Source organism: Colobus angolensis, unplaced genomic scaffold (genome assembly GCF_000951035.1).
Source record: "Colobus angolensis palliatus isolate OR3802 unplaced genomic scaffold, Cang.pa_1.0 Scaffold214, whole genome shotgun sequence".
NCBI lineage: Eukaryota > Metazoa > Chordata > Mammalia > Primates > Cercopithecidae > Colobus > Colobus angolensis.
The window spans coordinates 2,719,916-2,746,604 of NW_012115311.1; the positions used below are offsets into that span (position 1 = coordinate 2,719,916).

The following is a 26,689-nucleotide window of genomic DNA, read 5'->3' on the forward strand; positions in this document are numbered from 1 at the left end:
GAAACAGCAGCTGCCATCATGTTTCTGTACATATTTGGCCACTGATGTCCTGCCAAGAATCATGGCATCACTCGTTAAGGGACTAGCGGCCTAATCACCTCCCAGAAAAAAAATTACAAAACCAAGTCAGGGTAATCATTTAAAGAACCTGATAGGTGGAAAAAAAAATGCTCTACATTCTCTTTTTCTCAAGTCTATTTTGGCTTTATTTCAGTGTGGGTCATTCCTACTCTTTTATTTATGCCTTTGTAAAGCTTCATTCAGTGGCTTGCAGAGATTTATAGCAGGGGAATTCAAGCAATTGCGGGAAAAAGGAAATCTCTTAGAAAATCTGTGAGAAATAAGATTTCTTGAGATATGGTTACAAAACTATTGGGGAGAATATGCTAGTCTCTCTTCTAAAGATTCTTCTTCATTTTTTTCAGTGTTGTCCTTTTATTAGTTTAAAAAGAAAAAAATATATACCTGAGTTTGCCTTTTCAATGTAAAGTACTTAGGACATTTAGGAAACTGAGCTGTTTCATTGTAATTATTTTTTGTATTGTATGTTCTCAACCATTATATTCTTTCCCATCATTTCAGCCAGAATATATAAAATATAAAAGATAAAGAAGCCCCTTTTTATCATTAGTGGCTCTGTTGTCATCTAGTCATTCCTGAGAGCTGCGGACATTTGTAGAATGCTGTTGCCCTTGTACCAAGAAATCAAGACTGAAATAATTTTTTTGTTCTTCCTGGCTTTGTTGTTGTTGCTTTGCAGTTGTTTTATGTCACAGTTACTGATTATTCATTGCAGTCTTTATTGATACCTCTCTTTATTCTCTCACTTCTAATTTGTGCACTTTGTAAAGATCATAAATCATTTTAAAATCATACTATGAAAGAATCTTCAGTCCTTTTTTTCTAAGGATTTTGTATCTTTTTTTATGTTGTTGTTGTTGTTGTTGTTGTTGTTGTTGAGACGGAGTCTCACTCTGTCACCACGCTCGAGTGCAGTGGCGTGATCTCAGATCACTGCAAGCTCCGCCTTTCAGGTTCAAGAGATTCTCCTGACTTAGCCTCCCTAGTTGTTGTTGTTGAGACGGAGTCTCACTCTGTCACCACGCTCGAGTGCAGTGGCGTGATCTCAGATCACTGCAACCTCCACCTTTCAGGTTCAAGAGATTCTCCTGACTTAGCCTCCCTAGTTGTTGTTGTTGAGACAGAGTCTCACTCTGTCACCACGCTCGAGTGCAGTGGCGTGATCTCAGCTCACTGCAACCTCCACCTTTCAGGTGCAAGAGATTCTCCTGACTCAGCCTCCTGAGTAGCTGGGACTACAGATGCACGCCACCACACCCAGCTAATTTTTGTATTTTTAGTACAGACAGGGTTTCACCATGTTGGTCAGGATGGTCTCGACTCTTGACCTCGTGATCCACCCACCTCGGCCTCCCAAAGTGCTGAGGTTACAGGGATGAGCCACCATGCCCGGCCTGTTTTTTTTTCCTTGTCGCCTACTGCAACCTCCACCTCCTGGGCTCAAGTGATTCTACTGCCTCACCCTCCCAAATAGTTGGGATTACAGGTATGCACAACAATGCCTGGCTAATTTTTGTAATTCTTAGTAGAGACAGGGTTCACCATGATGGCCAGGCTGGTCTCGAACTCCTGGCCTCCAGTGACCCTCCCACCTCGGCCTCCCAAAGTGTTGGGGTTACAGGCATGAGCCACCATGCCCGGCTGGATTTTGTATCTTTGAAGCATTGATGTTTATATGTTCTGGCTACTAGTTTTTAACCTCCTGATTTGGGGTCATGTTTTGGATAGGTGGAGATGTTGTTAATACTTTTTGGGATATCTAGCTAAGTAAGCTACTTTGGGTTAGCAACTGGATGTTTTGATGAATTGGTAGAAGAGTTAAATGTTACGGTAACTTTTGATCTTCAGATTGATTTTAACTTAAGGTCTCCAGACCAATTAAGTGGTTCATAGTCCATCAATAGGCTTCAGAGATATTGAGAACCTATTGAAATGCTATGCTATTTTCATAGGCTTTTGGACATGTGCTTTTTTCTGGAGAGAGTATTCATAGCTTTTTGTTATTATTCAAATGGGTTCCTGATACCTGAAGACTTAGAACCTATAGTAAAAAACATTTGGAAGCCATACGTGGGAAAGCTTAGAGATCTGAACTCTAGACCTCACCTCCCAACAATCCTCAAATTCCCCCGGAAAGCCAGAACACAATTGAACCCCTTTGACTTGATTTCATTATCTGCGAGAGTATTTGTTAAGGGATATTATACAGAAACGCACCTCTGCTTACAAGAAGCATTATGCAAATAAGTATTCCCATACAACAGTTCATTTTTATTGTTAATGACATTTTTGCCTTTTTTATTATTTCAATTTTTATGTTAGATTCAGGGGGTACATGTTCAGGATTGTTACGTGGATATATTGTGTAACACTGAAGTTTGGGTTATAACTGATACCATCACCTAGGTAGGGAACATAGTACCCCACAGGTAGTTTTTCAGCCCTTACCCCTCTCCCTCTTGCCTCACCCTAGTGCCCTGTATCTGTTGTTCCCATGTTTATGTCCATGCCACGCACCAGTTCTAATTCAAAATCACATCTGTGAAAATGAGCGTTCAGCTTTCTTAGTGAACTGAATATGCTTCCACTTAGGATCTTAGCCAGTTTCATTCATGCCGCTGTTGGAGATGGTTCTTCACAGATCTCTTGCGTCTTAGCACAGCTTGTCAGCAGAGACACACTGTTCTGAACTATCATTGCAAAGATGTCTGTATAGTAAACAGTCTTGGAAGCAGAGCAGAGGACAGGTGTGTTGAGTGTCCGTTATGATAAAAATGATATCTTTCCCTGGGGTAAAGAAAGATTGAGCAGATTTTATTGCAGTCCATTATAAAAGATTCGAGCTCCCTTCGTTTGGGTTCCTCAACCGTGACACAGGCCCACTATGTTTGCTGCGTTCACCTGGGCTGTTTTGCGTCAGCCCTTGTGAGGTGAGGGCGACAAGGGGAGTGGACATAACGAACATGAAGCTCATGCTGCCTGCTGGGCTGTGAGTAATACAGTCCTTCATCTCTGATTCAGGAGTCTCCTATCTTTTGACAGCATCCAAACATTTGTGATAGTATAACTTGTTACATTGCAAATAGAGTAAAATATCAAACCCTTCACAGTTCTTGAGACTACTGTTACAATGCCTATAGTTCCTTGAAAAATACTTAATCATAGACAGTGATATATGCATGTTATTTAAGGGAAACCGCAACTCAGGTACATACTACAGACTGGATACTCATGGATGCTAGTACAAGTGGTTCTGTTATTCATATCTTGACTAACACTGGAAGCTTTACTAATTAGCACAGCAGTGATCAGAATGGACTTTTATGGGTAGAATTAGATCTTATTAAATAGCATGATGAGTATTAAAAATGGACTTTCATTGGTGAAATTAAAGATACTCAAGATTGTGGATTGGTAGAATTCACATAAGTAGTTGAGACATTCCCTAATTTTGCTTGAAAGAATTCAAGCATTCATCCAGTCACAGTGTTATCACTCTAAGTGATATTCAAAATATTTAATAATCAGTACGTCATAGGTTGTAAAAAACGTGAGCTAAAACAAGTACTGGCCACATGCAGAGGTAGGCTCCCCTGGGGGCCTCCATGGCCAGGCACTAGCTCCTTGGTTTCTGGGATGTGAGGCAAGGATTCCCTAGGGTTTTCAAGGGAAGAAAGGGTTTTGGGGGAACTGGGGGCAGTGGCTGTTTACCTACAAACAGGTACATATTTTAGTATTTTGATACCCAGTACAGCCTTACTGATGCATTCCATCTGTGCCCTCACTGTTCTTGGGAATGGTATCCACGGCTTGATCATCCCTAAAGTGTTCAGTTTCTAGTCTCTGGTTTGGAAGATTTCTGGTTGTTTGTTGCCAAAGAGAACAGAATCCTGCCATGGAACCTTGCTGCATTTTCCCTAGTGTTTTTTTCCAAGAAGTTGGTCGTCCAAATACCTAAAAAGAGAGTTAGGACTTAACTAGATCCCAGGTCAGTTTGATGTTTTGTGCCTGCTTTTTGATGGCTGTTTGTTGAATAAGTGTCTGTGTGTGTAGGAGGATTTGTTCTGAGACTTGCTTTCATTATAAGTTGGAAATGAGGTTGTGGAAGAGTATCTTACCGTGTCTCACACTTTTTCAACAGATTGTAATTTACCAAAAAGAGTCTCAAAGCTATACTTGACCAAATTGAATGAGGTTCATTCCCAAGAGCTACTGTACAAGCAAAAAGGGATCATCAAGGAAAATCTTTTAGATTGAGGGCAGCTAACAAACATCAAAGCAGTGCTTGCTGCAGTTCCGTTCCAGTTCTCTAGGTATGTAACTGGGTATCTAGAGAGTATATTTAGAGACTGCTTGGTGGCCAATGGAAGTATAACCCGTAGAGACAGGGAGGGCAGATACATCATATCAAGATGACATGCAGCACCTCTTCACGTGGGTGTTACAGGAAAATGGCTGCAGCCATAGTTCACGTGGAGGAGCAGCAATAAGAAACAGACTGGTTCTTTGCACACTCTCTTCTGGGCAGTCTGTGAGTCAGAGGAGCTGGATTTCAGGTATTTCCAGCCTTTATAAATAGCAGCTACAGACAGAAACTGAAGGATAATCTTTATCACCATATACTAAATAAAGCCCGACTGGTTATCTTAGCCACCCCCACCTGGAGATCAGATTCTGTGTCAGTTCACAGTGTGGCCACAAAGACCACCACTATACACTGAGCCAACGTGTTTGTTTTATCATCTTAACAGTACGTTATCTCTAAGGAAACTTTTAGGATGGATTCAGTGCTAAGGAGCAAGGATTAATAGCAGCTGTGCTAGCAGATACTCAACTGGCCAGACAAGACAAATGGTAAACCATTTTTTGTGTGTAAGTGGCACAAATGTGTATGTTAAGAAAACTATTGGGTGGGGGGTTGAAGGGTGCAACAAACCACCATGGCACGTGTATACCTATGTAACAAACCTGCACGTTCTGCATGTGTATCTCAGAACTTAAAGTTAATTAAAAAAAAAAAAAAAAAGGAAAGGAAAGAAAGAAAATCATCCACCAGGTCACAGAACAGAGGTCCATTTGATTGGTGTGATCATAAGAATTCAGAAGCCGCTCCACTCATCCTGCTGAAATGTGGTTATGTTTCTGAAGGAGCCAGGATATTTCTGTTTCTTTTGCCATTCTCCACATTGGGGGAATGCTAAATAGGCAGAACATCTGCCACCCTTTCCATGGCATGTGCTTCCTACTGGGATTTCAGGATAGGATGACACGGGGCCTTGACTCAGCGGAATTTAGGAGGAAGGACCCTGGATGGATCTGATGGAAGGAAAAATAATTAGGTTTGGTGTGGTATGAAAGGGAAACCCCACAGGACTCTAGATAAGAGGGGAAGTGCAGAGCGTTTGTTCCTGTGCAGCCATACCCAGCAACATCACCTGGACATCTAGTTCTCAGATCTTCCGGGGCCGGTTTCTGTGATTGGCCCATCTCTACTCTCTTCCCTGCCATGTAACCCTGCCCCTTGTGTTTTATATCAATCTCGATTCCACAAGTAGTTTACTTATGTTGACATGAAGTAGAGTCATATACTACATAATGATGTTTCAGTCAATGATGGATCGCATGTGTGGTGGTGGACCCACCGGATGAGGATGGAGCTGTGTAATGGAGTAGGCTAGATCATCTAGGTTTGTGTAAGTACACTCTATGATGTTTGCACAATGATAAAATCACCTATTAATGCATCAGCAGAATGTATCTCCATTGTTAAGCAATACATGTCCCAGTGTAAATATATATGTATATCCCAATGGCTTGGTTTGTTGATGAAAAAGTTTGTTGGTTTTTTCCCATAGCTTTATAGCTTTTTGTTCTGGGTATGTGAAATTAAAAGGGTAGGCAGGTAATTATGTGGTATAAGTGCCCAAAGAGTCAGGGCTGCATTTTTGGATAAGAATAACCCAGCATCGCCAGCCTGCTTTAGACTGGGAGCCAGGAAATTACAAATTACAAGCAAAGAATAGGACTCAGCTACTGAAGAGAACACATTCAAGAGACATGGGAAAGCCCTGTCAGTGTCCTGGGCAGCAGTGTTCTCATTGGGAAAGTATGGGAGATGGCTTACATCAGAGGTTGGCAAACTATCGGCCAAATCTAGTCTGCATGTTTCTGTAAATACAATTTTATGGGAACACAGCCATGCTCATTTGTTTATTTGGTGACCGTGCTTGCTTTTGAACTACAATATTTACTGTCTGGCTTCTTTCAGAATAAGGTTGCCAACCCATGACCTAAATGATCCTTCTCCTAGGTCCCTGTGTCTCTAGAATCCATGATGCTGTGATGCTCTGGGTGGCAGAAGTGACAAGGATAAAGTCAAAGGGACGCAGAAACGGAGGGGTGATGCACTGGCTTTTGACAAGGCTCGAATTTAAAAGAGGCTCTGTCCTGTTCAGGTCTAATCCCTTTCCGCTAATCCCTGCCTCCCATCCCTTCTGCCTTCCTGTCTTGCCAGCAGCACTCACAGCTGGAGCTGCCTGGGGAGGACTTTGATTGCACAAAGAAATCTTGTAGTCTTTCTCTTTGGAAGACAGGCTTTGTTTGTATAAAATCCTTCAAACGTATCAGCTGGAAAAAACCCTTTTTTTCAGTGGGAAATATTGTTTCCCACATCGAATATATAACTGCTTTACCTTGCCAGGCTGGGGAAATTTTGTGGAGGAAAATGGGCTCTGTGCCCCAATGTGTGGCCCTTGTCCTCTTGGCAGGTCCTGCTGGAGAAGATGGATGACACCCTGTTCCTTCCCCGCTGGACACAGGTCCTGCACACTCATCCACCTCCTGTATTATCTCACAGGAACATTGTATGATTCATGCTGGGATGTCATCTTTATTTAATTGATTCAGTTTGTGGATTGTTTACTCAGTTGGGTGTGGTTGGCAGGAATGGGATGAAGTTTTGTGTTAGGTGGGATGTGGCCAGACGGCAGGAACCACCTGAGCCTCCTCACTGTGTGCTGTGCTTAACAGAGCCACACCTGCAGATGGAGTGTAAGAGGGTCATTGAGTATTTCCATGAGGAAAATTACAGAATAAAAATGGCCATTATGCAGGGGTCTGATTTTGCATGTCATGTGGTCAGTATGTTTATTGATTTCTTGCTCCTTAAACTTACAAGAGTAAAAGTCCCCACTGATTTTGTATATACTTATACATATACATACACCCATTGTATTAGTCCGTTCTCACACTGCTATAAAGAACTACCTGAGACTGGGTAATTTATAAAGAAAAAGGTTTAATTGCTGCACGGTTCCACAGGCTGTGGAGGAAGCGTGGCTGGGGAGACCTCAGGAAACTTACAGTCATGGCAGAAGGCAAAGTGGAACCAGGCACATCTTACCTGGCCAGAACAGGAGGAAGAGAGAGAAAGGGGGAGGTGTTACACACTTAAACAACCAGGTCTCATGACAACTCACTCACTATCGGTGAGAACAGCAAGGGGAAGCCCACCCCCATGGTCCAGTCACCTCCCACCAGGCCCCTCCTCCAACAGTGGGGATTACAGTTCGACATGAGATTTGAGCAGGGACAAAAATCCAAACCATGTGACATAGATATATTCAAATTTGTGTTGACATTTGTGTAATTCTGGTTTTGGATTAATTTTAGATATATAGAAAAGCTACATAATAATACAAAGAAGTCCTATATTCCTTTCACCTGGATTTCCTTAATGTTTAATTTCAATACACCATCTTTATCAATCCCGGCCTCCCTCCTGCCCTATTCCCTCCTCCTGAGACATGCTGTCCTCCCAACCCTAGATACTTAAGTGAGTAATTCCTAACAATAACCTTCTCTTATCTGGCAATACAATTACCAAATTAGGAAATTAACATTGGTAAAATGCTATTATCTAATCTATTATGCTATTATCAGATCTTATACTGATATATTTCACATACAGAATTATTAATAAAAGAAATGGAACTCATTTCCTTGTGCTGGGTATTGTTTGTCATGGGCTTTCTTTATGCTTATGGTTTTTGACTTGCAAAATACAACAAATGCAAAGCATATTTAAAATCTTCAGAGCCTCGAGAGCCGGGCATGGTGGCTCACGCCTGTAATCCCAGCACTTTGGGAGGTCGAGGTGGGTGGATCACAAGGTCAAGAGATCGAGACCATCCTGGCCAACATGGTGAAACCCCATCTCTATGAAAAATACAAAAATTAGCCCGGTGTAGTGGTGGGTGCCTGTAGTCCCAGCTACTCGGGAGGCTGAGGCAGGAGAATCACTTGAACCTGGGAGATGGAGGTTATAGTGAGCCAAGATCATGCCACTGCACTCCAGCCTGGCAACAGAGTGAGACTCTGTCTCAAAAAAAAAAAAAAAAAATCTTCAGAGGCTCAAAATTTGAAAGAAAGCAAGTTGCTTTCTTCACTAACTTCACTCTGATGTTAGAAAAAGTTAAGATTTCAGAAAAATATGAATAGTGACAGCATTAGTAATAATAATGATGGCTAGCAGTGTCTTCCATCCTCTGCTGTATAATTTGGGCTCAGCACTGCTGACCCTTGTGTCAAGTCTAGCTGCTGGTCAGTGTGTCCTGCCCTTTCACAGATATGAGCAGTTGTGCAAGTATGAGATCTCAGATAGGTATTTTCTGGTAAATTCTTGTGTTGATCATGGCCAGTGCCATTTCTTTGGGGGACAATAACTGGTACTAATCAATGGTCACAAACCTGTTAATGTCTTTTGCCCACAGTCTCTTATCTCAAAAGTGGAGCTAAAATTTTTTTTTGGGGGGGGTCAAGAGAGACTCAACAGATTAAATAAAAACTATGGCTCTTTAGCAAAATTTTTGTGGGAATCCAGAAGGGAAACTTATACCATTGAATATAAAAGAATGCATTTGTAATTCAGAAAGATTTTTTGTTTGTTTGTTTGTTTTGTTTTGTTTTTGTCCCCTGACAATCTGAGGCCCATCTAACATGTGCTCCTATTTGAGCATAGTGTTTGAACAGCTGACCATTGCCTCTAATGCATGTCTCTGTAGAGCTCTTTCCTTACTCCTCCCACTCCAGCTACAGATGGATTTACCTACACTGCATAAAATTGACAAGGCTGATATATATTTTCCCATCAAAATTCACCCCTAACATATCTCCTTAGACATAGTGCTCCTCTGTTATGAGCTCTTTGCAGATACACATCTTATCTTTTCTAGAGCATAAATCTCTGCTCCCTTTGACATGCACGGTTATAGAGAGTGCTTAATGCCATAGCTTGAGTGTGTCAGTTCTTACTGATGGGCACATCTGCGTTTTATCTTCTGGTTAGCTCTGTGGAGAAAGTAGGGCAAACAAAACAGATAAAGGGAGTCTTTTAAAAAATGTCTTGGCCGGGCACGGTAGCTCATGCCTGTAATCCCAGCACTTTGGGAGGCTGAGGTGGGCGGATAACGAGGTCAGGAGATCAAGACCATCCTGGCTAACACGGGGAAACCCCATCTCTACTAAAAATGCAAAACATTAGTGGGGTGTGTTGGCGGGCACCTGTAGTCCCAGCTACTCGGGAGGCTGAGGCAGGAGAATGGCATGAACCCGGGAGGCGGAGCTTGCAGTGAGTCCAGATCACACCACTGCACTCCAGCCTGGGTGACAGAGCAAAAAAAGCCTTGTCTTCTCTTTTTGTTGAAGTGGCTTCAATAAACTAAGCTAGAACGTCATACATTGAGTCACACTGTGTGCTTTGGGACAAGGTGTCATCCATTAAGAGAGTCCAAATCCTGCCATTCAGTCGTCTAAATCTGATAATAAATAACAGAACAGGTCAAAAGAGCATTGTATGTTAGAGTCACATGAGAGAGCAGAGCTGCAGGTTTTTTCTTTCTCAGTGTTTATTTTAGGTTCCGGGGGTACATGTGCAGGTTTGGTACAGAGGTATACTGCGTGATGCAGAGGTTTGGAGTATGACTGAATCCGTCACCCAACAAGTGAACATAGTACCCAACCCATCTACCAACAGGTAGATTTTCAACCCTTGTCCTACCTCCTCCTCCTCGTATTCGCCAATATCTATTGTTCCCGTCTTTATGTACATATTTGCCCAGTATTTTGCCCCCATTTATAAATGAGAACATGCGGTGTTTGCTTTTCTGTTTCTGCATTACTTTGCTTAGGAAAATGGCCTTTATCTTGATTTTTTTTTATGGCCATGTAGTATTCCATGGTGTATTTGTACATTTTCTTTACCCAATCCACCATGGATGGGCACGTGCCTTTGCTATTGTGAATAGTACTGCAGTGATCATACAGCTGCATGTGTCTTCTCGGTGGAACAATTTCTTTTATTTTGGGCATACACCTAGCAGTGAGATTGCTGAGTTGAATGGTAGTTCAACTCTTAGTTATTTGAGAAATCTCCAGACTGCTTTACACAGATTTTTGCCCTCAAATCTGAACTAATTTACATTTCCACCAGTAGTGTGTAATTTCCCTTTTCTTCACAGTCCTGCCAACACCTGTTATGTTTTTAGGTTTTTTGTTTTGTTTTGGAGACAGAGTCTCGCTCTGTCACCCAGGCTGGAATGCAGTTGTGCAATCTCGGCTCACTGCAACCTCTGCCTCCCGGGTTCAAGTGATTCTCCTGCCTCAGCCTCCCGAGTAGCTGGGATTACAGGCGCCTGCTGTGCTAATTTTGTATTTTTAGTAGAGACAGGGTTTCACCATGTTGGCCAGGCCGGTCTTGAACTCCTGACCTTGTGATCCACCTGCCTCAGCCTCCCAAAGTGCTGGGATTACAGGCGTGAGCCACTGCGCCTGGCCTATGTTTTCACTTTTTAACAAACGTCATTCTGACTGATGTGAGATGGTATCTTGCGGTTTTGACTTGAATTTTCTGATGATTAGTGATGACGAGCATTTTTTCTTTCACATGTTTGTTGGCTGCTTGTATATCTTCTTGTGAGAAGTATCTGTTCGTGTCGTTTGCCTACTTATTAATGTGGTTATTTGCTTTTTCCTTGTTGCATTAAGTTTCTTATAGATTCTGGATATTAGGCTTTTGTCAGATGCATAGTTTGTGAATATTTTCTCCCATTCTGTAGGTTGTCTGTTTACTCCATTGATCGTTTCTCTTGTTATGCAAAACCTCTTTAGTTCAATTAGGTCCCGCTTGTTGACTTTTTTTATTACAGTTGTTTTTGAGGACTTAGTCATAAATTCTTTACCCACACCTGTGTTGAAAGGGTGTTCACTAGGTTTTCATCTAGAATTTTTATAGTTTGAGGTCTTACATTTAAATCTTTAATCTCTCAAGTAAATTTTTACATATGGTATAAGGAGGGTGTCCACTTTTATTCCTCTGCATATGGATAGCCAGTTATACCAGCACCATTTATCAAATAGGGACTCGTTTCCCCATTTGCTTAGTTTTGTTTACTTGGCCAAAGATGGCTGTAGGTGTGCAGTTTTATTTCTGGGTTCTCTATTCTGTCCCATTGGTCTATGTGTCTGTTTTTGTACCAGTACCATGCTGTTTTGCTTTTTGCAAATTTGCTGTATAGTTGAAGTCAGGTAATGTGATGCCTCCAGCTTTATTCTTTTTGCTTAGGATTGCTTTGGTTATTCAGGCTCTTTTTTGATTCTGTGTGAATTGTGGAAGTTTTTTTCTAATTCTGTGAACAATGATGTTGGTAGTTGATAGGTTGCTTTGAGCAGTATCTACCAACCTACAAAGCTGGTAGATTGCTTTGAGCAGTATGGTTATTTTAATGATATTGATTTTTCCAATTTATGAGCATGGAATGTTTTTCCATTTGTTTGTGTCATCTGTGATTTCTTTCAACAGTATTTTGTAGTTCTTTTTGTAGGAATCTTTCACTTCTTGGTTATATGTATTCCCAGGTATTTTACTCTTTTTGTGGCTGTTGTAAATGAGATTTCATTCTTGATGTGGCTCTCAACTTGAATATGATTGGTGTATAGAAATGCTACTGATTTTTGTGCATTGACTTCGTATCCTGAACTTTTACTGAAGTAATTGATGAGTACCAGGAAGCTTTTGACAGAGTCTTAAGGGTTTTCTAGGTATAGAATCATATCCAGCAAAGAGAGATAGTTTGACTTCTACTTTTCTTATTTGGATGCCGTTTGTTTCCTTCTCTTGCCTGGTTGCTCTGGCTAGGGAGCCCACTCCTATTCAACACAGGAACAGGCTGGAGTGCAGTGGCACCATCTCAGCTCACTGCTACTTCCACCTCCCAGGTTCAAGCCATCCTCTCACCTCAGCCTCCTGAGTAGTTGGGACTACAGGTTCATGCAACCACACCCAGCTACTTTTTACCTTTTTTAATAGAGACGGGGTTTCACCATGTTGTCCAAGCTGGTCTCGAACTTCTGAGCTCAAGCGATCTGCCAGCCTTGGCCTTCCAAACTGCTGGAATTACAGGTGCAAGCCACCATCTCCAGCCTGATTGGTAGCTTTTTAAGTTACCGATTCAATTTCAGAACTCATTATTGGTCTGTTCAGGTTTCCATTTCTGCCTTGTTTAATCTTGAGAAATTGTATGTTTCAGGAATTTACCTATTTCCTCTAGATTATTGACTTTGTGTGCACAGAGATGTTCATAATAGTTTGTGAGGGTCTTTCGTATTTCTGTGGGATTGGTTATAATGTCCCTTTGTCAATTCTGGTTGTGCTCTTTTGGATCCTCTCTCCCCTTTTCTTTGTTAACCTAGCTAGCAGTCTATCAATCGTGTTTATCCTTCCAAAGAACCAAGTTTTGGTTTGATTGATCTTTTGTTTAAATTTTTACATCTCAATTTTGTTTAGTTCTGCTGTGATTTATTTGTTTTCTTATGTTTGCTTTGGCGTTAGTTTGTTCTTGTTTTTCTGGTCCCACAGATATGTGTTAGATTATTAATTTGAGATCTTTCTAACTTCTTGATGTAGGCATTTCATGCTATAACGTGTCCTCTCAACACTTCTTTTGCTGCATCTCAGATATTTTGTTACGTTGTGTCTCTGTTTTCATTGATTTCAATGAATTTTTTTAATTTCTGCCTTAATTTCATTGTTGATGCAAAAGTTATTCAGGAGTAAGTTAATTTTCCTGTGATTATGTGGTTTTGAGAGATCTTCATGGTACCAATTTCTATTTTTATTTCAGTGTGATCAGATAATATACTTGTTATGATTTTACTTTTTAAAAATTTATTGATACTTGCTTTATCACTGAACTTGTGGTCAGTCTTAGCATATGTTCCTTGCGCAGATGAAAATGTGTATTAAGTGGAGTATTTTGTAGGTTTCTGTTAGGTCTAACTGGTCATGTTCAGTTTAAAAACAGAATTTCTTTTTTGGTTTTCTGCCTTAATGATCTGCCTAACACTGTCAGTGGGATCTTGAAATCCCCCACTATTTTTATGTGGCTGTCTAAATCTTTTCATGGGTTTAGAAGTGCTTCTTCTATGAATCTAGGTGCTCTAATGTTGGATGTTTATATACTTAGGATAGTTAAGTCTTCTTGTTGAATTGAACCCTTTATCATTATGTAATGCCCTTCCTTGTCCTTGTTCACTGTGGTTGGTTTGAAGTCTGTTTTATTGGATATGAGACTAGCGACCCCTGCTCTTTTTTGTTTTCCATTTGCAAAATACATCTTTCTTCCTCCCTTTACTTTGAGCCCATGGTTGTTATTACATGTGAGATGGGTCTCTTGAAGACAGCAGATGGCTGGGTCTTATTTGTTTTACCCAACTTGCCACTCTGTACCTTCTAAGTGGGGCATTTGTACCATTTACATTCAAGGTTTATATTGATATGTGAGGTTTTGATCATGTCCTCATGTTGTTAGCTGGTTGTTATATACTTGATTGTGTGATTATTTTATAGGATATGTGTGCTAGGTACTTAAGTGTGTTTTTGTGGTAGCAGGTACCACTCTTTCATTTCCATGTTTAGAGGAAGGACATCTGGTCTGATGGTAATGAATTTCTTTGGCATTTGCTTCACTAAGAAGGATTTTATATCTCCTTTGCTTTTGAAGCTTAGTTTGGCTGGATATGAAATTCTTGGTTGAAATTTGTTTTCTTTAAGGATACTGAAAATAGGCCCCTAATCTCTCCTGAGTTGTAAGTTTTCTGCTAAGAAATCTGCTGTTAGGCTGATGAGGCTCCCTTTGTAAGTGACCTGACCCTTTTGTGTAATGGCCTTTAAGATTTTTTTTCTTTCATGTCAACCTTGGAGAGTCTGATCAGTATGCATCTAGTATGGCACCTTGCTGGGGTTCTTAGAACTTCTTGAATTTGAATGTCGACCTCCCTAGTGAGATTGTGGAAATTTTCATAGACTGTATCCTCAACTATGTTTTCCAAGTTAGCTACTCTGTCTCCTTCTTTCTCAGGAATGCCAGTGAGTGGTAGGTTTGACCTCTTTACATAGTCCCCTATTTCTCAATGGTTTTGTTCATTCTTTTTCATTCATTTTTCTTTATCTTTGCCTGAATGAGTTGACTCATCAGACTGGTCTTTGAGCTCTGAGACTCTTTCCTCAGCTTGGTCTATTCCGTTATTAATGCTTGCAACTGTGTTATGAAATTTGTGTAGTAAATTTTTCAATTTCACAAGTTCAGTTTGGTTCTTTCTTAAAACGGCCATGTCTTCTTTCATCTCTTGGATTATTTTACTGGTTTCCTTGGGTTGGATTTTAACTTTCTGCAGAATCTTGTTGAACTTCTTTCCCATCCATATTCTGAATTCTGTGTCTGTTATTTGAGCCATTTCAATCTGGTTAACAACCATTGCTGGAGAGCTAGTACAATCATTTGGAAGTAAGGAGACTCTGATTTTCTGAATTGCCAGAGTTCTTGCCTGATTATTTTTCATCCAAAAGGGCTGGTATTCTTTAATCTTTCTGAAATTGCTGTTGCTTGGGTGGGGCTTTTTGTTTTTATATTCTTTATTTTTCTGAGGGTTTGAATGGGGTGTATGTCACGTATAGTCAATTGGCTTCATTTCTGGGTGCTTTCAGAGGCCCAAGGTTCTGTGTAGAATATTTATTTGTGGCTAGATTCCTGCTCTTCACTAGTGATATGTGGTGAAAGACTTTTTGTTTGGTGATGTAATTCAGGCTGCGATCCAGTGGATGGTGCATACATATAAGGGCTGGCAGAGATAGGGTTTTACTCAGTGGCACACTTCTTTCGTATTTCAGTGCATTCACAGCAGTAGTGGAGAGCTGCAGTTCTTGAGGGGAAATACTGGTCCCACCCACTGCAGTGCTGCTGTGGTGACTTAGGAGGCATCAAGATGGCCTCCTGGGATATTTTGAAAATAGACTCAATGCATGGGATTTGGGAGATTCTACCATTACACACACCTTCTCACCATCTATTCTTTCGGGGAATACTATGCAGGGAGCGCTATTCCCATTATATGTGCGTGTGCAGCACCGCACCCCCAGGGCACATCCATTAGGAAGCCCATAGAATGCAAAATAAATAGACGCCTTGGAGTTGTGTACAGGACAGCCCTGACAATCAATACAAGTTTATACTTTCTGTAATAAACAGACATAAAGGAACAAGCAAAGGAGTTTTGTTTGTTTGTTTGTTGAGATGGAATGTCGCTCTGTTGCGCAGGCTGGAGTTCAGTGGCACAATCTCGGCTCACTGCAACCTCTGCTTCCTGGGTTTAAAAGATTCTCCTGCCTGAGCCTCCCAAGTAGCTAGGACTACAGGCACGTGCCACCACGCCTGGCTAATTTGTTTGTTTTTTTTTTTTAGTAGAGACTGGGTTTCACTGTGTTAGCCAGGATGTTCTTGATCTCCTGACCTCGTGATCCACCCACCTCAGTCTCCCAAAGTGCTGGGATTACAGGCGTGAGCCACCACACCCAGCTGTAAAGGAGCTTTTAAAAAGAGCCACACCCCACAAACATTCTTCTCTCAGCCGTTTTACTTCTGCATTTTCTGCCCACCAACCAAGTTTGGGTGGTCTTTTCTTTACAGGCACATGACATATCATTTTTACTGCTTGTCTCATTAAAAGTTTTTTTTAGGACCAGGCATGGTGGCTCATGCCTGTAATCTCAGCACTTTGAGAGGCTGAGGCAGGTGGATCATCTGAGGTCAGGAGTTTGTGACCAGCCAGGCCAACATGGTGAAACCCTGTCTCTACTAAAAATACAAAAATTAGCTGGGCATGGCGGCGCACACCTGTAATCCCAGCTGCTTAGGAGGCTGAGGCAGGAGAATACCTTGAACACAGGAGGAGGCAGAGGTTGCAGTGAGCACCATTGCACTCCAGCCTGGGAGACACAGCGAGACTCTGTCTAAGAAATATATATATATATCTTTATATACACACAAGGATACAAGCAACAAGAATACAATCTAATATGCCCACTTCTTTTTTACCCAAACTCTACATTTAAATATTAACATGTTAACATTTTTAAAATATCACAGATAAAAGATATGCTGCCTGGATAAATGAAGTCAGTCAGCTTATCATATCCTGACTCAGGCACTACGGCTACAAGGTATTCTGGGTGCTCAGCAGTGACCTTGTGGGGAAAGAGAAGTAAATGGGGATCCCATGGAGCTCAAGTTCAAAGAAACGCACTATAAACATGGAGGCACTATAAACACGGAGGTTTATGGCATGCAGTCAGAGGGCAGGAACTGCCTTAGTGTCCTGTGCTGCGCTTTCCAGAGCAATACAGTGAACAGTGGAGGGCGCTACTGTGGAGTCTCTGGGTGAAAGTTAGGATGACATGGTGGCACCAGCCAAACTTCTGAGGGTTCACAGGCAGACAGCAGCTCTGGAGGGGAACTAAAGTGTACCCAGGAGTTGAAGCCCTTCATCAGCTAAGGCTCAGACAGAGTCAAGGTAGGGTCAAAAGCACTCAGTTTGGGACCATTTCTAGAGCCAGTTTCTCCTGCAGGGAGCATCAGTTATCTGTTCCTCAAGCAAACTTATATTAGACATCACATTCCCACATCCTTGAAGATGCATTGCCAAAGGTGCCAAGTGTGGTTTCATTGGCTCAGGAACTGGAGCTGTCAAGTCTTTGCAAGGTGCAGACCTTTAGTAATTGAAACCATGCTCATTGAACATGGGCATTGTTCAAAGAAAAACTCTGGCTGGATTGAATTTAAAGGAGTTTAGATGAATAATGAACAATTCACAAATGAGGCAGCCCCCCGAATCACAACAGATTCAGAGAGACTACAGGGGTGCCTCATGGTCGGCACAAATTTATAGACAAAAAAGGAACGTGACGTACAAAAATCAGAAGTGGGGTACAGAAGCAACTGGATTGGCTACAGTTTGGTGTTTGCTTTATTTCAATACAGTTTGAACATTCAGCAGTGTATCAGTGGTTGAACTATGGCTGCTGGGATTGGCCAAGACTCAGCAGTTATTACGGGTGCACACTCCTAAGTTAGGTTTCATTCTTGTCTGCCTATTAAGCTAGGTTACAGTTCGTCCACAAGGTTTCAAACATAGAAGTACAGAGTTATTCTTAGGCCATATTTAGTTCACTTTAACAGCATGTAGTCTCCTAAGACGACTGGCAAATTGAAGGGGTAAGGTAAAATATGTTTTATTTTTTTCTTGGGCATATACATGCCAAGACAAGTACTATTTAACAAGTGAGAAAAATGCATTTGATTAAGATCTTTTTTATACATGATCTGAGCACAGGAAAAAACTCTGGAATCAGTTTGACCCAAGTTCCAAGTTCAAGCTTTGTTATTTATTTGAGATACTGGGTAAGTTACTTATCCTTCAGTTTCTGCATCTTCAAAGTGAGAGTAATGTTGGAAAGGATAAACAGACCAAGGATCCAAGACAAAAATTGTTAAAGGAGAGACCCCTTCATAACTTGTAACCTTTCACTCGCCGTCTATATATGACAGCTGTTATAGGACTATTAATTTTGTATCTCTATTCTTAGCACAAGTATAATGTCTGATATGCATTCATGCCACAGATGTGTATCGGTTACTGTGATCTGGTCATCGTACTGAGTGCCCGAATAGAACATTGAAACAAGCAGACGGTCACACTTGGTAGGCTCCAAAATGTTAATTGAACACATTAATGAAAAGGCAGAGGTAGATGAAAAGATCTCCGGAATGCCATTGTTGTATGTAATAAGACTGGATTCTTTGTACCTCTCTTTCTGTCTCCATCACTTCCCAAAGCTATACTAAAAACTAATTTGAGCCACCCTAAGAAATCAGCAACAACCCTCCCCACGCCTATCTCTACTCTGGGGCTGCCCTGGAATTCCGCCACAGTCTTTTTCTATCGACTTGGCAGGTGGCTATGGTATGCTGCTTTCTGTCCCGTTAACCTCTATTTTATCTGTCAAGAATAGTATTCCCCATTGTTGAAAGCAGCAATTTGCCAACCAAGCAAGCTTGGAGTCCTGTTTGATGGAGCATTACGGAGAGCGAAAGGGAAAGTTTAAACAGATTTGCTTCTCTAATTTCCTGAAAGGATCACAGACAAAACTTGCCCTCTGGAAAAAATGCTCTCTGTTTACATTATAATAACAAGCATTTATTGCCATGACATGGGCAGAGTGAGGCCATGGAAGAATGGTCCTGTATTTCCTGGTTTTATTTAGTTTCATTACTACTCATGAAAAGTATGCAGAAACACTTTTTTTCTATGACTGTAAAACATGGTGCTAATTTCTTGTTATTGAGCACATAGGTTTTAACAACAGGATCATGCTCAGAGAGAAAAATCTGTTTTTCCTTTTCCTTTGGAGAAGTTCAAGGTGACAAGCCTGTGCCTGGTAAACCCTTAACCTCTCACAGAATTCTGGACATTTTGCTTTCACATTTATAGTTTTATGAAAAAAAATTCTGTTGTATCTGGTTTATTTCATTAAACTGAAGTTCTGCAAAACATGTGTGTAATATACAAGGAATGCTTCAGAATAATACAGCTAATGTGAGTGATATGAACTGGAAAATAAGCTTCATGAGACCAAAGACTCTGTATTGTTCCCTGCTGCATCTCCAGCTTCTATAACATACCAAAACAGGTAGCAGGAGCTTACGATTTATTTGTGACTGTTCCTATCCAACAATACAAATGACAATTTCAAAGAGGGAATTTTCAGGCTTCAAGCTCTCGAACTCTAGAGGTGGTCATACCTCAACCCATCCCTTGCTTTACACCCAAAATGGGATCCATCTCTTACTTGAGCAATACTTTAGCAAGACCCAAATCTGTCTGCATTTCTCCATTACATTTCCCATCCCCTCACTCCAAGCATACTGTTCCCTGGCCCCCCACATTCACGCTTGGCTCACTCCTGAACATCTGCAGGTCTTGGCTTAGATCTCACTTCTAATTTAAGCTTCTCTTTCACTGACCTGACCACACTACATAGATCACTTGCAATATGCTGCCTTCGCATCCTGGATTTTTTCTACAAAGCACGTATCACAATTATCAGTATATAAATGTCTCAGTATTGCTTAATGCTTATTTCCTTGACTAGACAATAAGCTTCTTGATAGCAGGAATTATATCTATATTATTCCCAACAAGCTCCCAGTACCCAGTGATTCATTCATAGTTGGAGCTGGCACTCACTGAATGTTTGCTGAATCAATGAATAAATTGAGAGAGGGAGTGAGGAAAGGGAAAAGGAAGGGAAGAAGAAAATCAAGAATCAGGGTTGAATGACAGTATTTTTTCAGATTTGCTTAAATTCTATTGATACACCTTACTCTAACTAGACTGATCGTGACCATTTTTCCTCAAAAGACATGTATGCATATGTACTTTTGTATGTTTTTTGAGGCTAGTTTGATTGGTTGGCTATATCTCAGTATAATTTGTAACACTAGAACAAATTCATATTAAACCACTTTTTGATTTAATCATTATTTTTAAAATTGCTTAGTAAATGAAAAAGCCTTCGTGTCTTAAATGAAGGACTCTTTTTCTTGTAAATCACATTGAACATTAATAGCTCATTTTGGACCTTAACCGGCTGTTGAATTTTAATCCCAAATTTTGTAAATCATACACACAAACTTGCATATATGTCTGATTGATGGCCGTATTTTCTTATATCCTCAAACATTTTTCTGCTATTATGGTACACTCCTCAAAGATCTTTACTTAATTTCCTGCCAGTTTTCATCTGATAGATATTTAGCCTGATACATTAACTACCTGTTTTGTGACATAAACACGAATGGATCCAGATAACAATGACTAGAAATTACAATTACACCTGAGCAAGACAAGAAATTGGATTTGCCCTAGGAAGAGGGTAGTGTGGTGAGAGCCGGAGCCAGCTGGTGCTGAAAGCTCTGCTCTGCCTCTTTCAGGTGACAGCAGGGCTTGGGTAGGTGGGTGGGGTGGTTTAGTTTCTGACAATGGTAGCAACTTACAGATCCCTTGATAAAGAAAAGCAAGAAAGTCTATGTTCATTCACTCCTGTCTTAGATCTGGTTCTCCAGAGTGGATCCTGAGATGAGGATTTGTGTTCAAGTGATTGAGGAAATGTGCCAAGGAAAAGCCAGTGGGGAAGTGGAAAAGCAAGGTGGGGAAGGAGTAAACGCCCAGCAGGGCGCAGTTTGTCATCTGAGGGCTCAGCCTCAGCCTGAACTCACAGTGCTGGGAACATTCATTATCATTATACTGCAGACTTTGTGCCACCTGGAGGGAAGAAAGCCAGGTGTGCACACTCCAGTACAAGTCCATCGCTGGCAGTGGGTCACACCAGGGGGCACTTCAGCTGTCAAAGAGCTGGGACAGAGTAATGCCAGTCACTCATGGGTCCTCTGAAGAGCGTTGCAAATATAAGCTGTTAGGAGCAAACAGGAAGCTGGAGATTGAGAGTCCAGAACCAGCAAAGGGACACAGAGGAACTGGCTGGAGAATCTACAGCATCGGCTGTAGCTCCCCTGCCACTTACGAGACGCTGAAGCTTAAACTTCTGCTATTTTATTGACTTCTCTGCCAAAAACAAAAGCAAAACCAGTATTATCCTCTCTCTCATTACCCTCTGATAGCCAATCCTTTACTAGCTTCTTTTTCCATCTTTGTTTAATAAATATGTCTACTGTCACATACACTGTTTTCAAATAACTAGCCTCAGCAACATTTTCTTAAGTGCCAAATAATTAATAAAGAATTATATACTCTACTTTTCATGTTAGGTTATGGAACTATGTATAGGGCAATACATTATTAATAATGAACAATTGATTGTGTTCTGTGTTATGAGCCCAGTGCTAAATAGATGGACCACAAATTTTGCCGACTCTTTGAAATGTTGTAAACTATTGGTCATCTCTTCTCTACCTATTAATTCCCCCTCCTAGATGTATTTAATCCAGCTAAAGAATAATTCAAATTGGAGATTATTCCCAAGACTCACAACCACATTAGTTCATGGTTGTCAGGAAATCTGACCTGTGAAGGGGGACTCGGTTACCTGTGAAAAATGCGTATTTTATCAGTATTAATGGAGGTCATTGTGCCAGTGAGACCTACCCAGAGGTGGAGAGGCGATCCTTCAGAATCTGTTACCCTGTTAAATTTAACACACTCGCTGTGAGACCGGAAATACACACTCGGTTTGGGAAGTTCTCTCCAAAATTTCAGTGCCAAAACAGGACAAGAGTTACTCTTAAAATAAAATACTAGATTTACTGTTTTTCAGGTATTAGCTGCCTGCCTGCTTTGCTTCCTTTCTACTTTTCTTTTACCTTGCCTTTCATTCAACAGTTATTTATTAGGTGCTTGCCATAGGCCTGGCATTTCCATGATCTAGAATTAGAATTTCTGGGTGGAAGGAATCGTAAGTGTGAAGCTCTCATGTCGGCAACAAGGCTGATGTGCTCCAGAAAAAGTGATCACTGTGGCCAGAGATAAGACACAGGAGAGAGCAGACATTTAAGCCCTCATAGGCTATAGGAAGGACATTGATTTTTGAGAATTCATTAAAGGACTTTTTTTTTCCTTTTTCTTTTTCTTTTTTTTTTTCAAGCCAGAGTTTTATTCTGCCATCCAGGCTCGAGTGCAGTGGTGCAATCTTGGCTCACTGCAACCTCCGCCTCCCGGGTTCAACTGATTCTTATGTGTGGGCCACTTGCACTAATTTACTCTGTGTGCTTGATGTCTGTGTGCTTACGTAATGGCCTAAGAGCTTTTAAGATGTGGAGGCTCTTGATCAAATTCGCCTGGCTAATTTTTGTATTTTTGGTAGGGATGGGGTTTCACCATGTTGGCCAGGCTGGTCTTGCACTCCTGACCTCAAGTGATCCACCCGCCTTGGCCTCCCAAAATGCTGGGTCATTACAGGGTTTTAAGTAAGAGCGTGGCTTGATCTGATTGATTTTTTAAAAGACAGCTGCCTACCTTGCTGTTGGTGATGATATAAGAAGAATCAGGGAGACAAGAAAGCAATGACAGCAGACCAGACTGCCTGGGGGATGATGCGGGCATTGGAGAAGGGAAAGGATACAGGATAGATATGGGCGAGAGTGGCAGAGGACTTGCTACTTATTAAGGAGAAGTCCTGGAGCAGGTTATTAAACTTTCCTTGGCCTCAGTCTTCCCTTCTGAAAGATGAGAATGATACTCATGTACCTGCCACATTGTGTTCCTTTGAGAATTAAAGCATTAATGTTTACTCCATGTAAAGCTTATTGACAATCTTGAGAAAATGGTAATCAAAACACATTTGCTATTTTTTAATTATTCATTGGATGTGGAGAGGGAGAAATCAGGGATGACACCTAGGTTGAGGACTGAACAACATAGCTTGATGTCTGTGTGCTTAGGTCATGGCCTAAGAACTTTCAGGATGTGGAGGCTCTTGATCAAATTTTGCTGCTGTTGACTCTTGGTGACCACAAGCCAGTAACTCCCTTAGCTCTGTCTTGCCTTGCCTTTTCATCTGTGCATGGGGCACATGCTAACTACTTCTCCAGTAAATGTCCAGTGAAGATCCAAAGTTTAACTGCACCTTATACCTAACAGTCTTGGTAATTTTCAGCAGGGAAGTTATTAATCTTTCACAAATGAACAAGGTAAAAGTGGCTGTGCTCCACGGTGAGCAGGTCTATGCAAACCCAGCCCCATAGGCTGAGAGGCTGAGAAAAGAGGTGAGGAAAGAGGCTGACAAGTCCAGTTTCTCAGAAAAAAGCATTTAATAGGGACTTACGAACAGAAGCCATGTCTCAGGCAGCTGCAAGATGGTGGATCTTTGCACCCGCCCTCCAGAAAGCAGCCTTTACATAGCAAGCTTTTAGGGTACAGATACGTGCAGCTGGTCACGTCTCATACTTTCTTGCCGAAACTTGTGACCTCTAGGGAGATGAGATAAACATCTTTATGAAAGTTTATCTATGCCATAGGCATTGTTTCTTTATGGGGGGTTATCTACACTATGGGAACACCTCGGTATGCAGGAGTCAAACGCTGGACTTCATTGAGGTTTCGCTTCAAGATGGTGTCACTCTTGCCAAGCAACAGGCTGTTTTCCTGCAGACTGCTTGTGAAAAGAAGGGATGTGATTTTCTTTTCTTTTTTCTTTTTTTTTTTTTTTTTGAGATGGAGTCTTGCTCTGTCACCCAGGCTGGAGTGCACTGGTGCGACCTCGGCTCACTGTGACCTCTGCCTCCTGGGTTCAAGTGATTCTCCTGCCTCAGCCTCCTGAATAGTTGGGATTACAGGTGCCCGCCACCACGCCTGGCTGATTTTTTGTATTTTTAGTAGAGACAGGATTTCGTCATGTTGGTCAGGCTGGTTTCAAACTCCTGACCTCAGGTAATCCACCTGCCTTGGCCTTCCAAAGTTCTGGGATTACAGGCATGAGCCACTGCACCTGGCCCCGTGATTTTCAGTCTGGCTTTTATGTTCAGTGACTGTGAAATCCAAATGTCTTGCTGTTTATGTTTGTATCTAATGCAATGCAAAACAAGAACCAAAGGGAGGAACATGGTTGCTGTTCGAGCATTGTCTGATAAGATGGTAAGACCGGCTGAAAAATGAATTAGAATTGAAGCAGAAAGTACAGTGTCCAGTATAAGATATAGAGGCCTTCTTTACTGTGCACACAAAAAGAGTAACTTGGATGTCATTAAGAAAGAAAAAGCTAATGAATGCAAAAACCCATTCCATTAACCCAAATAGGGTATCTGGGGACGCCAACCTATTCTTGGGATGTGGAACACGGGTTTGAGTCCTGGCTCACTTTATTCCAAATTACAAGCATATGGCTATGGGTAAGTCACCAACTTCTTTAAATGCTGAGAAGCATTTTTGTCAACCATGTTGAGCTAGTACTCCACCTTATAATGTTGATAAAAGAATTGACAGACAATATAAATAAATCTACTTATTATATTTTTAATATTTTGGGTGTGTTATGACCATTAAGACTAATCCAACTCTGAGAAATCAGGACCCATTTGGACACTTGTCATTATATTTTCATTTAAATGACACTTTATCTTCAAGGTGAGTGTTGATCCCAGAAGAATCTGGGAATTTTTGTTTTCTGATTCAGACAGTAGAGGGTAAGTCACTTGAGGATTCCACATCAATAGCAGTATTCACCTTAGCATTAGCCATTATCCTTCAAATGGGTTGCCTCCTCAAAGTGGCCCTTTTGCAGAAGGATTGCATCAACATTTAGATTTTTTCCCTAAAGTACTTTGTTATGCAGGTGAGCTTGGGTGATGTAAGTTAGAATTAACTCCTTCATCTCATATCCTAGTTGCTGCTATTCTTCTCTTTTTTTGAAAAGGGTATGGATATTGGTGGAGGGGACTAGACTTCTCTTCGCCAGGGTGAGAGGTAGACATTGAGATCCTTCTGAAATGCACCCAGCCATTCTTGCTTTCTTCACTGGCAAGATAACTTTCAGCACGTTATGATTCCATTTAAGCAAGGATACCATATTCCTAATGGGTGCTTCAGAACCCACACACTGGAAGCAATAAGAAAGCCTGCTGCAAAATCATCCTCATCTGTGTCTTTCTTCTTTCCCTTTCCTTTGTCCCTAGGGAAGTGTGAAATCGGCTGGGCCTACTACTGCACGGGAGCAGGTGCCACTGCCGCCATGCTGCTGTGCACATGGCTGGCTTGCTTTTCAGGCAAGAAACAGAAGCACTACCCATACTGAGATGGAGCCACCAAGAGCAGACAGAGGAGAAGACGGGCCGAAGGGGCTTGGAGAGGTCAAAACATCCACCTGCCTTCAAAAGGTGGAATAGTAGTTCTAATCCAATACAATGCTAATAAAATGAAACCCGATAAAATCAGGAACATGATATAGGAAGGAAGGATTATAGGAGATTTGTGGGGGGGAAAAAGAAGGAGAGTGTAGAATGATGGAGAAAAATGGACCAAAGCCTAAAAATATTGCAGGGCATCGGGTGGTTCTATTCCACAGAGTATTGTTAATATACAACACACACACACACACACCCCAAATCTATATATGCAAACAAGGGTTTGGGTTTTAGTTTTGTTGTTTTTTTTTTCTTTTAGGTGAAGACTCAGAAAATCAAAAGGGCTAGTAGAAACAGTGTTATGTTGGGAAGCAGGGTACCCCCAAAAATGTTCCCTGTAGGTCACGGCACTCCCGAACGCACACAAGCACATACAGACATATGCGTCCCCACACACACCTATGCACAAACGTGGATCATCACACAGACTTTACGGGAGGTTTAGTGGTGCATTTCTCCTCTTTCTTTTTAATATACATTTAAAATACAGTATTATCACTTTATAAAGCATATATTAAACCCAATAAATGGACCAATAAGCCAAACTATCAGTATTTTGTATATCCTGCATAAACTCTAATTTAGTTCCTCAACATATTTTCAGTGTTTATGCAGACCTTTAGAGTTAAACCTTTGTATTTCCATGTTATTCAACAATATGCAATATTTCTCTGAGTAGCTTCTGCTGTGATATTCTTATGAAGAAAAGGGGCACCTTTCTGTCCACTGTAGGAAAGAATTCAGCCGAAGATCTGAGAATAACGAGAGACATTTTCCAGTCATTGGATCGTGTTTTCTTTTGTCCATTATTGTACTGTGCTGTACCACATTTATTTCTATATTCATTTTGTAAAAAATTTAAAAGTGCTATTTTGTTTGTATTTGAAAATCTCTGTGAATAAATTCTCTCTTTGATCAATAGCTAGATGGGTCATGGAGTGTTAATTCAGTTATTGGATTTGCCTCCTTAATTTCTTCAATGTAGTTCTTCAACTACTATAGTGTTGTAAAATTTCCTTTTCTCTTTTAAGGCCTCTCATTAATTCACTCACTAATCATCCAACGAGGCATTGTTCTAGGCACAAGTGTATTAAAAATGAGTAAGACAGTTTCTGCTTTCAACATGAATTCTTTGCAACCAGAATTCTAACTTCCTGCTTATTACATTTCAGTCATAACCAAATTCTGAGGAGAGAAGAACTGCAGGTCTGTTTTGTATTAAGTTTGAGAATATGGGTGGTATTCAGATGTGATTTAGGGCAACAAGAGCTAGATTGTGGTTCAGGAAGTGACTGGACTGACAGTCT

The 26,689-nt window shown here is 41.1% G+C and overlaps 1 protein-coding gene across 2 annotated transcripts in view; it reads left to right on the forward strand.

Annotated features, from left to right (window-relative positions):
- The window catches only part of LHFP (lipoma HMGIC fusion partner), a 261,124-nt gene extending 234,821 nt beyond the window's left edge, over positions 1 to 26,303 (forward strand). For both annotated transcript variants that reach the window (XM_011942980.1, XM_011942979.1), the window contains one exon: positions 25,155 to 26,303. In XM_011942980.1, the coding sequence (XP_011798370.1) occupies positions 25,155 to 25,273 (119 nt within the window). In that variant the 3' untranslated portion in view covers positions 25,274 to 26,303. The remainder of the gene's footprint in view (positions 1 to 25,154) is intronic.
- Positions 26,304 to 26,689: the final 386 nt, after the last annotated feature.